This window comes from Lycium ferocissimum, chromosome 8 (assembly GCF_029784015.1).
Source record: "Lycium ferocissimum isolate CSIRO_LF1 chromosome 8, AGI_CSIRO_Lferr_CH_V1, whole genome shotgun sequence".
NCBI lineage: Eukaryota > Viridiplantae > Streptophyta > Magnoliopsida > Solanales > Solanaceae > Lycium > Lycium ferocissimum.
In genome coordinates, this window is record NC_081349.1 from 29,752,939 (window position 1) to 29,768,947 (window position 16,009).

The 16,009-nt window shown below is 32.4% G+C and overlaps 1 protein-coding gene across 3 annotated transcripts; it reads left to right on the forward strand.

The window, feature by feature from the left end:
- Positions 1-5,513: 5,513 nt before the first annotated feature.
- LOC132067911 (serine/threonine-protein kinase VIK) lies at positions 5,514-15,934 on the forward strand. 3 transcript variants are annotated; one of them, XM_059461313.1, is made up of 12 exons: positions 5,514-5,532; positions 7,245-7,566; positions 10,474-10,548; positions 11,241-11,357; positions 11,963-12,057; positions 13,043-13,163; positions 13,266-13,345; positions 13,818-13,877; positions 13,956-14,077; positions 14,174-14,259; positions 14,354-14,469; positions 15,455-15,934. In XM_059461313.1, exons 2-12 carry the CDS (start codon positions 7,249-7,251, stop codon positions 15,579-15,581), a joined length of 1,317 nt encoding a protein of 438 aa, XP_059317296.1. In that variant the 5' UTR covers positions 5,514-5,532; positions 7,245-7,248; the 3' UTR covers positions 15,582-15,934. The 3 variants fall into 3 exon arrangements, with proteins under 3 accessions (XP_059317296.1, XP_059317299.1, XP_059317297.1); XM_059461316.1 differs by lacking the exons at positions 5,514-5,532; positions 7,245-7,566 and adding an exon at positions 8,043-8,055; XM_059461314.1 differs by lacking the exons at positions 5,514-5,532; positions 7,245-7,566 and adding an exon at positions 8,121-8,195.
- The last annotated feature ends 75 nt before the right edge of the window (positions 15,935-16,009 follow it).

The window sequence follows — 16,009 nt, forward strand, 5'->3', positions numbered from 1 at the left end:
AACAACATACTAAAAGTGGCATAATATTCTAATACGCTTTGATCAATTGATCTACATATGAAAAACAAATATGAAACCACAAAAATTATTGAGAGAAAAATCTCCCCTGAACAAAACTCTTTGAACGACTACATTATGGATGCATTTTTTTTTTTTTTTTTTTTGTGTGTGTGAGACTGATCTTCAAATTTATAGAAGTCTGAAATTTTTCCTTTCAGAAAAGATTATTCAAGAATGGAAGAAATCTTTTCCACCAAAAAAAGTTTTTTAAAATAAAACATAATTATAATAGAATTCAAACACAGCGGTAATTTTGCAGAAACCTAAGATTATAGAAATGGTCAACTGTATGTGGCCATCAACTTTTTGTCGATTGTCACAAGAACTGTCGGCAGTATGCTGCAATATTTAAAAGCCACCGACGGAATGTCGCCGGTGAGTGGTGCCATTCTAGCTTATTTTCACGTTCTATGGTCACAAAATATAGAAAATTCATGTATAATATACAGGGGCAGATCCACCCTTTAGGGTGGCATGCCACCCCCTAGATTAATAAGTTTCTTATATACTTATGTTGTAATTTGCTTAAATTAGGTTAAATATTTGATCCTGCTACCTCCAGTCGTAAATTAGACAAAGGTGTCAAGGCTGGTAGACATAAGTTTGAATCTATCTTGAACGTTTTTCGATTCCCGTTTTTCTTTGTGTTACCAGTAATTTCCTTTTCGGCTCTCCCAATTTTCTATTTATTTTTTTATTATTTATATTGTCTTTCCTCTTATCTATTATTTTATCTGTAATCTCTAGCTTGAACACACAAATAAAAACTTCAAAAACCCTTAAATTAAGCATTTCTCTTAATCACAAATCCGTGAGTATTTAATCAAAAAACTTGGATTTCAATGGGAATTTTGGATTGAGATCAAAATTCATTTTTTTTTATAATTTCTTTTGTTTATTATTCCCTCCTTTCATGTTTCCTTGTCTATATTTGACTTGGGACACTCTTAATAAACAATAAATAAAATGAGAAATGAATTGGAGTACTTAATAATGAGGGTAAAATAGGTATAAAATGATAAATTATGTCTTATTTTTCAAACTATATAACTTACAAGTAAAAGTGGACATATATTTTTAGTATAATGGACAAATAAAAATGGACGGAGGGAGTGTATTATAAAAATTTATGTTATTCTATAATTGTTAAATTCAATTTAAATCACTTTACTACTTAAATTGTGATGGAAATTTCGTAAGCACTGCTTAAAAAAACATGAAATTTATGATTTATTTTTGAGAACTTGTAGTTTATCTATTCTACATTTACTTATGGGGTGTATTTACCTATTGAAGAATTTTTCTATTATTTTTCTTATTTTGATTGGTGTAATTATATTCCCTTATTGAAGATGTTATTTTACTTGTGCAAATTCATTTTTTAATATACATAAGAGATGCAAGTCCCTTGGTGAAAATGTTAATTTTACTTCTGTTGTTAATGAGTGTTAATGAGTGTGATTCCTTGTTTAAGATGCTAATTATGTTGACTTTTTGAGATGTAATTTTCATATTTGCAAATTAAAAAAAGCCTATTAAGTTGACCCGAATAAACTAAAAAGAGATGAATCCGACCCAAATATACTACAAGATAACATGGAATTAGCTACGGTATTTATCGGTAATCCCTAGCTAATGCGTCGCTAAATAGCTCATCGCTAATTAGATTTTCTTATAATCTGTCGCTAATCCGTAGCTAAATGATATTAGCATGGGATTTTGTTGTTTAGCTACGAAATTTTGTCCGTCGCTAATTTCATGTTTTCTTGTAGTGATATATGTTCCTAACAAGATGTACATTGAAGAAGATTGTGGCACCCGCCACCTTCAAATCCTAGATCCGCCTCTGATAATATAGTATAAAAAATATCTCACAAACTAATGATGCAAACCCCATATGATTTAATTCAATTGAATCAAATGTTTTTCGTAGTCCATTACAAATTTATGTTTAGTTTTATGTTCTTTTTATAAGAAATTTTCATTTTTATACATAGGAGATCATCTGAAAGTAATACATAAGTGATCTGACAATATTATTTTTTTATATTCAAATTGTAAGTGGCCATAAAAAATCATTTCTTCGAAATATCGGAACATATGTGAAATTAAGTAAATCCTATCCATTTTCTTATAATGTACACAATTATCTTATACATATACTAATACTAGACGTCCTAGGCCCGTGCTGCGCACGGACCCAACACTTTAAATTACAGTGCATCTATGTGTATGTAATTGTCTTTGAATAGTGATTATATATATATAGACTATATATTATGTTCAAAACACGATTAATATAACATTGTAATTTGTGCTCCGTATCTAAAATTTTATTATATTAATGTTTGCTACGAATACAAAATCGGCAAATTTATTAATATTTTTTAAAAGAGAAGACTTGTTTAAAAGGAAACTATTTTCCTCTCTTTGAAATAAAACAATAGCAATATTTATGCATCGATTTGATATTTTCAATTTTAATTCGATTAATTTAAAGGTGTAAAATACTTATTATTTTTTATCAAATTTTGATTTGGATAATTCTAATTCAAATTATTAAATTAATTTTACATGTTTAAAACGAAACAAAATAGAAATTGATTTTCTATTTAAATGATGAAATACTATTTTTTAATTTTTGATAAATATTCTCGGTTTAGCTCATTTTACTTGTCATGTTGTCTTTTGCATGGTTTTTTAAGAAAACGTCGATTAGAATTATAATTTGACTAATTTACTTTATTCATTATTTGATGTCTATTTGATTTTTTTTTACGACATTAATCTCTTTTCACATTATTATATCTTATTTTAAAATATAAATATTTTAAGTATATTTATTTTAGTGAACATAACAAATAAATGACATGGCGGAATAGCAAATACAACAGTTTAATATTTAGATTAGATCTCGAGCTAATATAAAAAAAAAAAGCGTATGGTTTGACTTAACTTTTTGAAGAAAAGCGATTTTCATTTGCTCCCACTAATGGATTGATACGCACGTGCAATGAATCCATCATTATTGACTTAATGAGATACTTTAGAAATTAGTGTTTACTACGAAAACAAAGTCCTTTTTTTTTTGGACATTATTTTTTTTTTTTTTAATATGGGGTTCACTTTTTTTTTTTTTGATATTCTTCGATTTTGTTAATATGGGTCCATTTTTTATATTGCTTGGTGTTGTTTAGTATAGGGCCCACCCTTTTGGACATTATTAGTTTACATATATTTTTATGCATATAATATATATATATATATATATATATATACACACACTATGTTCAAAACACGATTAATATAACATTGTATTTGTGCTCCGTATCTAAAACTTTATTATATTAGTGTTTGCTACGAATACAAAGTCTGCACGTTTTTTTTTTACATTGTTTGTTTTTTTAATATGGGATTCACTTATTTTTTTTTATATTGCTTGATTTTATTAATATGGGATCTACTTTTTTTTTCCCCGTGAGTTTGGAGATAGTGGGTTCCACCTTTTTTACTTTATTTTTTTTAATGTTCAAAACACGATTAATATAACATTGTAGTTTGTGATCCGTATATAAAACTTTATTATATTAGTGTTTGTTACGAATACAAAATTTGCACCTTTTTTTTGACATTGTTTGTTTTTTAATATGGGATTCACTTTTTTTTTATGTTCTTGATTTTGTTAATATGGGGTCCACTTTTTTTTTGCTGTGAGTTTGGAGACGGTGGGTTGCACTTTTTTTACCTTTTTTTTTTTTTTTTAATATTGGTTGGTTTGTGTTTAATATATGGGCCCACAACTAAATTGTAGTTTATGTTAAATCTAAAACTTTATTATATTAGTGTTTCTTTACGAATACAAAAATCTACTTTTTTTTTACATTGTTTATTTTTTTAATATTGGTTGGTTTGTGTTTAATATGGGGACCTAATTTTTTTTTTTTTAAATATTAGTTGATTTGTGTTTAATAATATGTGGGCCCACAAATTTTTTTTTGGGGCCCACAGACGGACGACCAAAAAGTGCACCAAAGTGGTGCTTCTATATAGTAGTAAAAAGATAACCAGTACCTCATAGATTAATTTGGAAGCGCATAAATTAAAATGACAATTACCGTAAAATTTGACACATTTCACTGCAACTCATACAAGTAACAAACTTATCTTCACTAAATTTGACCGTGGTTTCAGTACTCTTTGATTATTTGGAAAAAGTATTAGTAGTAGTTAAATTGGATGTGAAAACATTTTGCTTTGTTAAACAAATTGACACTTCAATATGAGTTTATATAATATCCAAGATAGTATCTAATATATCAAATCTTTAACATTAATCATATCTTTTCACTGTAATAAAAAAAAATCATTAAATAAATATGTAACATAGTCCCTCTCATTACACAAAATTCCGTTGTTCAAACAAATATACTAATATTACATTTTTCGTTGTTCAAGTTCATTCATTAGTTATTGAATAGTTGAATCATCGAATTAGCAAGAGATCTCGAATCTTATCTACTATTATAGCTTTGGTTATTCGACACCTGGCAAGATACCATATTTTTTGAAGAAAAAAAAAAATGTTCCCTCAATCTGTTGATTGATTAAAAAAATCGCAAGTAAAGGTGTTTGAAAAGGATCAAATTCCATTGACAAAGTAAAAGAAGAATATTCATTATTCACCTTCTTTATATTATCCTCTCTTCTTTTCCAAATAAATACAGAGGAAGAGACAGACTTAAAACGAGAAAATGACAGAAGTAGTCCCTTACGTTTGTGGATAGGTTCACAATGTCCCTAAAGTATGCTCTAAACAGTTTTGGCCCTTTAAGTTTGTCTGAAGTGAGCATTTGTGGTCTCCGTAAAATATACCTCCTTCACAATTGGAGGATAGTTTTTATAATTTATGCTATTTGTTTTTCTATTTCTATAGCCTGGTACAACTATCTTATGCACAATTTCTGCTATGTATGTTTTGTCTATTTTTTAGCGTTAAAATACAGTTTTTTGTGTTGCAATTTCAAGAATTTCACGAGACTTTCATGATGCTTATGGTTTAGTCTTTCTTCTCCACAATTCTCATCAAATCTAACACACATAATTTGTTAAATATTTTACGGTCACCAAAAATGCACTTTTTTAGCAAACTTAAAGGACTAAAATCATCTCTACCTCTCAAGGTAAGGGTAAGATCTGCGTACACTCCCTCCCCAGACCTCATTTAATGGAATTTCATTGGGTTTATTGTTGTTGTTGATGTTGTAAAGGGCTAAAATTGTTCAAGACATACTTTAGAGACTATTTTGAACCTACCCCCTAACATAAGGGACCCTTTTTGTCATTTTCTCGTCTCGAAACTTCAACAACTACCACACATTCACACATTCAAAAAGAAACGGAAAAACACACACACACACAAGTCTGTCGAAAAAGCAGATTTTTTTCACACACGAAGCGATCAATTATTGATCCATTAGCTTTTTAAAAAAATTATTTTATTCTCTTCTTTTTTTTTTTTTTTTTTTAGTTAATGATAAAAAACGCACTTGAATTATGTTTTTTGGCGAGTTTTACATCTATCACATGTTTTCTTTTTCTATCTGAGTACATCATCATTTATGTATTAAAACACAATTTGACTATCACTTGTTTCGATTTTCTACCTGAACTATTACCACATTCAGTTTTAAAAAAAAAGATAATAGCCAAAAACACACCTCAAGTATCACCCTTTTTTTAGTTTATTTTTCGACACTAATTAGTTTGTAAAACACACCTCAACTATCAGTTGTTCACTTTTCCTACCTGAACTATCACCAACTAGTTTGCAAAATACACCTCAACTATCAATTTTGAAATCTGTTTTGCAAACTAATTGGTGATAGTTCAGGTAAAAAAAGTGAACAACTGATAGTTGGGGTGTATTTTGCAAACTAATTAGTGATAGTCTAGGTAGAAAACTCTCACACGTGATATCAAGCAGGAAACTAAAAAAAAAAGTGATACTTAATGTGTGTTTTCAACCATTATCTCTAAAAAAAAAAAAAATGAATAATTAATAGTTAGAAGTGTGTTTTAATATGTGAAACCACAAAAGCTTAATTTAAGTGCGTTTTTTACTACTCCCTCTGTTTCAATTTATGTGAACCTAATATTATTTGAGGAGTGTATGAGGTGGTTCTTTGACCATATTTTTCTTACGTTTTTTCTAAATTATTTTAATTATGAATCAGCATGAATTATACTCTCTCTGTCCCAAAAAGATTGTGCTCCTTTCCTTTTTAGTTTGTCCCAAAAAGATTATCCTCTTTCTATATTTAGAAACAATTTAATTTTATGAGATGATTTACAGTCACACAAACCTAATATTATTTGAGGAGTGTACGCGGCGGTTCTTTGACCATATTTTTCTTACGTTTTTTCTAAATTATTTTAATTATGAATGAGCATGAATTATACTCTCTCTGTCCCAAAAAGATTGTCCTCCTTTTCTTTTTAGTTTGTCCCAAAAAGATTATCCCCTTTCTATATTTAGAAACAATTTAATTTTATGAGATGATTTACAGTCACACAAACCTAATATTATTTGAGGAGTGTACGAGATGGTTCTTTGACCATATTTTTCTTACGTTTTTTCTAAATTATTTTAATTATGAATCAGCATGAATTATACTCTCTCTGTCCCGAAAAGATTGTCCTACTTTCCTTTTTAGTCTGTCCCAAAAAAATTATCCCCTTTCTATATTTAGAAACAATTTAATTTTATGAGATGAGTTACAGACACACAAATATCTAAGGCTTATTTTGAACCACACATTTTAAAAGTTTTCCTTTACTTCTTAAACTTTGTGCCAAGTCAAAAGAGGACAATCTTTTTGGAACGGAGGGAGTAATATTTTTCAAAATATATAAATTTTATTTTTACAAACTTGAAAAATCTATGGCAAATTTATGATTAAAACTATATAGTTTGATCCTCATACTCTGAAAATGTTCACATAAATTGAAACGGAAGGAGTATTATCTCTTTTTTATGGTTAAATTTAATTTATTATCTCTTTTCTTTTTTTCAAATAGATTCACTATTCAAAAGAAACGGAAAACACACACACACACACACACACACACGTCTGTTGGAAAAGCAGTTTTTTTTTCCACACACAAAGCGATCAATTATCGATCCAAAAAATGAGCGCAAGTGAAGGAAGCTCCGGTTCCGGCACCGGCGCCGGTGCCGGAGAATCAGCGCCGGCGTTAGCATCAACTGAGAAGAAGAAGGAAAAGTCAAGAGTAAGCAAAACATCACAAATACTATGGCACGCTCATCATAACGATGCGAATGCAGTTAAGAAGCTTCTAGAAGAAGATCGAACACTAGTTCAAGCTAGAGATTACGATAATCGTACTCCACTACACGTGGCAGCGCTACATGGATGGATCGATGTTGCGAAATGTTTGATTGAGTATGGCGCTGATGTCAACGCTCAGGATCGTTGGAGAAATACGGTAAAAATTTGATTAGTTTCGGTAAATCTTTTATATATGCTGTGCAAGTATACTTGTATTAGTTGTGTGTAACACGGTAAAAAATTGTGCATTTGCTTACTTTGGGTAAATCTTCATGTATGCTATGTGTGTGTATGTGAAACTGATAATTTTTGAAGTAGCACCGTAATTTGTTTATCAGGATGTTGGAGAAATACGGTAAAATTTGTGCATTTGCTTATTTTGAGTAAATCTTCATGTATGTTATACGTGTATACTTGTATTAGTTGTATGTGTATGTGAAACTGATAATTGGTAGTAGCGGTGTAGCACTGTAATTTGCTTAACTTGGATCGTTCGAGAAATACGGTAAAATTTGTGCATTTGGTTGTTATTGGTAAGTCCTCATGTATGTTATGTGTGTATACTTGTATGACTTGTGTGTGTATGTGAAACTGATAATTGGTAGTAGCACCTAACTTGTTTACCTTTGATCGTTGGAGAAATACGGTAAAATTTGTGCATTTGCTTGTTTTTGGTAAGTCTTCATGTATGTTTTGTGTGTATACTTGTATTAGTTGTGTGTGTGTATGAAACTGATAATTTGTAGTTGCACCGTAATTTGTTTATCAGGATGTTGGAGAAATACGGTAAAATTTGTGCATTTGCTTGTTTTTGGTAAGTCTTCATGTATGTTATGCGTGTATATTTGTATTAGTTGTGTGTTGAAACTGATAATTGGTAGTAGCACCATAATTTGTTTATCAGGATGTTGGAGAAATATGGTAAAATTTGTGCATTTGCTTGTTTTTGGTAAGTCTTCATGTATGTTAGGCGTGTATACTTGTGTTAATTATGTGTGTATATGAAACTGATAATTGATAGTAGCGCGGCAATTTGTTTACCTTGGATCGTTGGATAAATACAGTAAAATTTGTGTATTTGCTTATTACTGGTAAATTCTGCATGTATGTTATGTGTGTATACTTGTATGAGTTGCGTGTGTATATATGAAACTAATAATTGGTAGTAGCACCGAATTTGTTTACCTTGGATCGTTGAAGAAATATGGTAAAATTTGTGCATTTGCTTACTTTCGGTAAATCTTCATGCATGTTGTGCAAGTACACTTGTATTAGTTGTGTGTATATTTGAAACTGATACTCTCTCTGTACTTATTTATGTGATACTTTTCGCTTCCTGAGATTCAAATTGTATGAACTTTGACCAAACATTTTAAGATGTATTTTTTCAACAAATTGATATGAGAAAAGTTGTAACTTATTGTGCTTTTCATGTAGTTGGAGAAACCCGGTAAAATTTGTGCATTTGCTTATTTTCGGTAAATATTCATATATGTTATGCGCGTGCACTTGTATTAGTTGTGTGTATATTTGAAACTGATAATTGGTAATAGCACCGTAATTTGATTACTTTATCCTATTTTGGAGCAAAACTGTTATAGCTGTTGATCTATAGGTTGATTAACTGTTTGATAATAATTATAACTGGATTTCAGATTTCTGAAAATTTGAGTTTAAGCAATGACAAATATTTGTTATCCGTACTATTAGTGTATTAATTTTGATTTGAACACATTTAGCAAGAGCCAAAAAGTAAGCACAATGATATAATTAGAAGGAACAATTAAAATAAGAGAATTTTGGAAATACTTTTCTTGTTGCACGAGATGTGTGCATTTCATTGGTGAAACATGGTAAAATCGGTGCATTTGCTTATTACTGGTAAATCTTCATATATGTTATGGGCTTACACTTGTATTAGTTGTGTGTATATATGAAACTGATAATTGTTAGTAGTAGCTGTTTATCTTATCCTGATTTTGGAGCAAAATTGTAATACTCTCTATGTCCCAATTTATGTGTTACTTTTCGCTTCCCGAGATTCAAACTGCATGAACTCTGACCAACATTTCAACATGTATTTTTTCACCAAATTGATATGAGAAAAGTTGCAACTTATATAATACTAGTTTTCAAATATATAAAATTTGATAATAAAATATTGAGTTAATTTAATCCAATTTAGCTTCGAAGTTTAGTCAAATTTGACTTTCAAAAAGCGAAAAGTATCACATAAATTGGGACAGAGGGAGTAATTGGCAGTAGCACCGTAATTTGCTTACCTCATCCTGATTTTGGAGAAAAATTGTAATTGCTGTTGATCTCTTGATCTGCGCTCTATGTCCACTGGGATAAAATATTTATGCTTGGTAGCCCATATTTTGAGTTTGTTACCCGGTTTAGCCCATATTTGTGTATAAACAACCTTTATAAGCTATTATACAGTTTTATACAAGGTTGATACATTGTGTATAATGCTTCCCCCCAGGTATAATGTTGTATAGTAATGTATATTGGGCTACGTGCTGTAATATTTTATGTTGGGCTGTATATTTTTGAAAATTGGCCCTCAAGAAAACTGCTGCTATTTCTCATGAATCTTACTGGCGTTACATCTTGTCTTATTATGAAATGAAAATTTAAGCATCAGGAATTTGAATTTGAGTCTTCAGCTACTAAATGATATCTAGTAATAAGTTGCAATCACGAGTTTAAAAGTGTGAATTGTTACCAGTGAAATTCATGCGCCATAGGTTGATTAACTGTTTGATAATAATTATAACTGGATTTCAGATTTCTGACAATAAGAGTTTAAACAATGACTAGTAATTGATATGCTATCTGTGCTATAACTGTATGTTTTAATTTTGATTTGAACACATTTAGCAAAAGCCAAGAAGTAAGTACAATGATAGTATCACTAGAAGGAAAATTTAAAAGAGAGAATGTTGGAAATACCTTTCCATGTGCCCTTTGTGACACTATCTTTTCTATGCAATCCTTGACTCTGAGTGAATTTCACCAATCTGCTGGATTTATCTAAGTATTCAATTGTTTGTGACAGCCTCTAGCCGATGCAGAAGGAGCTAAGAAACATGGCATGATTGAATTGTTAAATACATATGGTGGGCTATCTTATGTGAGTTTCATTCCTTTTCCTTTTGATCTATCTAATATCTCGTAATGGTTGTTTGCCATTTGCAAAAGCTTGTATTTATCAACATTTAACGCATCAACTTATTCTTACGTTAAAAGATATATTAGCTAGCATATTTGTCAGGCTCCTAGCTCTGTTGCAATCCAGCCATCCAGACCTAAGGCTGATGAGCTATCAAAGTTGTTTATTAACTAACTGATCTTGTTCTTACATTTCCTGGTGTTGTTGCATTAATGCTTGATTTGCACCTACGTCCTAAAGCTAGGTGTAGCATAGTTGGGGTGCTTTCCCTCTCTTAGGTAGCGGTTATGCCATTATGGTGTAAGCACCAAGGTTCTTAGAGTGCACAAGTATACCTGAGTTGGGCGAAAGACTTCTACTTTTAGCAAATATCTGATTGGAGCTCTCACCTTATAATGAGCCGAGGGCTAATGGTTGTTGGTCGCGACTACTAAAACAAGTCAATAAGCTAACAGCATTGGAAGCAGGACGTTCCGTTCAATTCTTCCCAAGTTACTGAACAACTTTCCTACCTTATGTCATGTTCTGCCACTTCAAGATTTTCTTTACATACTTATTGAGAATCACCTGATTTTTCCTGAGTATGCAAATGGTGTCTTTGAGTTCTTAGGATTAGTCTTTTAGAGCCTTTAATGTTTTAATACATGCTACAGGGACAAAATGGAAGCCATTTTGAACCAAGGCCTGTTGCCCCACCTCTACCAAAGAAGTGTGATTGGGAGATTGATCCTGCTGAGCTGGACTTCTCAAATTCTGCAACCATTGGAAAGGTATGTTTTGCTATACTAAATGTGCTGCTGATAAACTTGTTGGAGGTTAATCAAACTCTGTTTAAGCTAGCTTGTCCAGGTCCATTTTCAAATGAATTGGCAGCTGTAGTATACAAAGATAGCTACTTTTGTACCTTCTTTTGGGCCTAAATTTTTAAATTAGAAAGATGTGTTGTATAGCATCGGAGTAATTTTTTGCAGCGTGTTTAACATTTTATTACATTCCGAAACAGAAAGTGTCTCATAATCAGGAAAGCTGGACTGTTTTGTGCTTGGGGTTGTCATTCTATGTGTTTTTTTGATTGACAATTCCCTTTGGTAATCTTATAATCTATAGTTTAAGAACTGTATGAGATGATCCTATTTCCTTTGTTAACCTTATTATGCAGTTACTATATTCCTAAACGTAGTTACAAGAAAGAAGAGGGACACTCTCTGGTGCGAAGTTGGCTATCCATTTTGCTTCAACCCGCCTATCTTTTTAACTATTTATTTTTATACTGTCATGCTTGATTTCTAATTGCTTAATCTACTCTGTATCATGGACAAGGATTTGTCAATGAGGTTGTCATTTATATATCTAATATGGAAGCTGATAATGATAGGGGTCTTTTGGTGAGATCTTGAAGGCTTGCTGGCGTGGAACGCCTGTAGCTGTTAAACGCATCCTCCCAAACCTTTCAGATGATCGATTGGTGATGTAAGTTCCAGTGTGGGCTGCAGTACAATATCTTGTATATTATGGTTCTGATATGTTGTGCGTCTTTGTTGTCTGCTGTTGTTGTCTAGTTTCACAATTTTTTTTTTCTGGGAGGGTGGGGTGTTGAGGGGGAGAAGAAGCAGGCCAGGAGCTTGTCTTTGGTCTCCTCTGTTATATTTTGACCTTTAAAGTTTTCCACGTCATTGACCAAAACAATAAGAATAACTAGAAGATGCTGCTTTTGCAAGCAAGTTACAGCCTCTAATGGTCAATAAATCTTACTCCCTCCGTCCCAAAAAGATTGTTTAACTTTCCCTATTAGTTTGTGCCAATCGTCTTACTTTCCTTATTAGTTTGTCCCAAAAAGATTGGCACATTTCTATATTTAGAAACAATTTAACTTTATGAGATGATTTACAGCCACACAAATATCTAAGGCTTGTTTTGGACCACACATTTCAAAAGTCTTCCTTTATTTCTTAAACTCCGTGCCAAGTCAAACTAAGACAATCTTTTTGGACAGAGGGAGTAGTATTTGTAAAGAATATTTATTCTGCTAATATTGTAAGAGGACCTGGAATTAAAGTGGATAAGCTTCATATGTTACCCAAGGCTGTCAGCATTCTCAATTCACAATGGTCTCTTTAAGCTTGATACAGATTTATATTATTATAAAAGCAGGCTGTTACTTACACCCTGCTGCAGTAATTAATACTCCCTCCGTTTCAATTTATTTGAACCCATTTGACTGGACACGACATTTAAGAAAGAGGGAAGACTTTTGAAACTTGTGGTTCAAAATAAGCCTTGAAAATTTGTGTGGCTGTAAATCATTCATAAAGTGAACTTGTTTCCAAATTAGGAAAGAGGTCATTCATTTTGGCACGGACTAAAGAGGAAATAGGTTCAAATAAATTGAAACAGAGGGAGTATTTGTTATTTTACTATGATACTGATACTTCCTGATTTAATTACTTTCATGCAGTCAGGATTTCAGGCATGAGGTAAATTTGCTGGTGAAGCTCCGTCATCCAAATATAGTGCAATTTCTTGGAGCTGTTACTGAGAAAAAACCATTAATGTTAATAACTGAATACTTAAGGGGGGTATGTGGTTTTGTTTTTTCCCTATATTTTGGAGTGAACATTGAATATTTCTCTTAATCTTATGATGTACCTGTGCTGATTTGGTGCATGTATTTGTTGTAGGGCGATCTGCATCAGCACCTCAAGGAAAAAGGTGCTCTTAGTCCATCTACAGCTATCAATTTTGCTATGGATATAGCAAGGTAGTATGAATAACTGTTAGCATTTCATACTTCATTTTCCTTGAAATACTCAAGATTCTCTTGATGTCTTCTGATTCTTGAAACTCATGTAAGCTATGTTTGGAGTTGCCTATTTACACCGACTGATGTTGGTAAGCATCATTGATGAACTAAATGTCATTCAGTCTGTTGCTGTTTTACCTTCTGTAAAACACATCTTATTCACATTAGCTGGTCTGTTGAATTAGTTGTAGAGAAAATACAAAAAAAGTACATCCAGAAAATGGTCCTCATAACGTGAACAAGTTACTATACTCTCAGGAGCTCTTTCTGACCTGTGGCATAGTTTCTGTGATTTTAGCCGTATGGCACACCATTTTATGAGATGCTATAGTTATCGGGCAATTTAACCCAACATTGCAATGCCTAGTTTTATTTAAAAAAATTGCATTGCATAGTTTGCTTATGTAATGTTTGATGTTTCTGTGGGCAGAGGCATGACTTATCTTCACAATGAGCCAAATGTTATAATCCACAGAGATCTAAAGCCCAGGTCTGTTTTTCTCTCTGCATGGTTCTGCAATTGTTATGATTCAACTAGCTTTAGTGCTGAATGTGTCAATATTTCTAGGAATGTTCTTCTAGTCAATTCCAATGCAGACCATTTGAAAGTTGGAGACTTTGGATTAAGCAAACTAATTAGGGTTCAGAGCTCTCATGATGTTTATAAAATGACTGGGGAGACAGGGAGCTGTAAGTGACAATGTCATAATTCTCCCTCAATTGATTGACATATTCTTTCAAATGTAATTATTTATTTGTGCTATCTTTTCTATTATCAAAATATAGACCGTTATATGGCACCTGAAGTTTTCAAGCACCGGAAGTATGACAAGAAGGTTGATGTTTTCTCTTTCGCAATGATCTTATATGAGGTAATTCTGACTTCTGAGCTCTGCTTGTTAAGATTAGGTATAGCATGATCGATGAAACAAATAAACTCATCAAGTGAATTTTCTCCTGGTGCAGATGCTAGAAGGCGATCCACCATTGTCCCACTATGAACCATATGAAGCAGCCAAGTATGTGGCAGAAGGACACAGACCTATGTTCAGGGCAAAAGGTTTTACCCCAGAATTGAAAGAGTAAGTCCAAACTGGATCTTGATACTCCCCTTTACTGAAGCACTTACGATCTCTTTAACTATGCATTGCAACAACAACATACTTTAGTAAAATCCCACAAAGTGGGGTCTGGGAAGGGCCAGAGTGTGCGCATACCTTACCTGTTTCCGGTAGACCCTCGGAACTAGAACAAACAATTCAAAGCAATACTGTAAAAAGCATGATAAAGCTGTCTGGAAAAATACTATAAAAAGACATTGCACAATGCATAAATTGATGGATGGGGTGGGATTTCAGAACGGACAAATGTGGCATGGTTAGAAGATGAGCTATAACATCGCAGTAGCATGGTGCAGTAGCTGGGTGTATGAAAGCATTTAAAGGTACTAAAGCACGGTAGAGATTCAGGTAGGGGTGGAATATCTGGGATTTCCCAAATTGAGATTACTTGCTGTGAAAGGTCCTCTTTCAGTGAGCTGTAGGCAGCCTTACTACAGAGGAAGAAGAAACAACTATGAAGAAGAGTAACTACTGAAGCAACTTAGGCAGCATATGCAAGTTCTTTGTTATTAGACTTGATCAGCAAACGTTTCTTTTCGGTTAGAGCATGGGAAAATTATCCTATGGTTAGGAAGATATCATTTTACATTAAAATGGTGAAACTGTGTGCAAGTATCTGCAGAATGGGCTTTGGTAAATATAGATGTCCGGATAAATTTGGTCCACGTGTTTTTGGGATGGTTTTGGAATAAAAAGAACCGGTATGAGATCTTGTTTAGTTTTCTTCTTCTTATTATTATCTACGCATTCACTGGTATGACAATTATGTAGAAGCATCTTTTAGATCTCTCGTGAAGTGAAATATGAAATGTACTTTTCTTCCTCTTTCGACCGTAGGTTTGATATATGCACTGCAAGGTTTATTTCTTTTGACTATTTGCCAAGGTAAAAAGATGGTGGGCTGCGCTTTGTTTCTGCTTTGCTAAACCCAATCAATTTTTTGCAGGTTGGTAGAGCAATGTTGGGCACCAGATATGAACCAGAGACCTTCATTTTTGGATATTCTAAAAAGACTTGAAAAAATTAAAGAAGTTTTACCCTCAGAGCATCATTGGAACCTTTTTACTTCATAACATCAAATTCAAGAGCTGACCAGATATTACATTGAATTCTCCCATCAAACGCACTTTTGAAATTGATATGTTTGTAGGATTGTGCATAGGATCAACTGGATAAGGTCTGCAAAAACTGTTGCTGTACCAATTCTTTATGCCCCATTCAGCATACCAGCTATGGTCGTTGTAGACTTGATCAAGATATTTCCATACTATACCCAAGTAGAACTGTGTGTCGAGAGATTTGTAACAAAATTTATCAGCTTTGATTGTCAGATTTCCTTCTCCCTTCCATCTGTTTTTTTGAATGTGATTCCGAGTGGTACTTGAAAATGAAAGTGGCAGCTGTATTCAGTTTTTTCCCTTTATTACTCTTTGGGTTTATGATCAATTCAAGACGGTTCTAATAGGAAGTTCATGCTTTATTGAAGGTTACAGACATCACC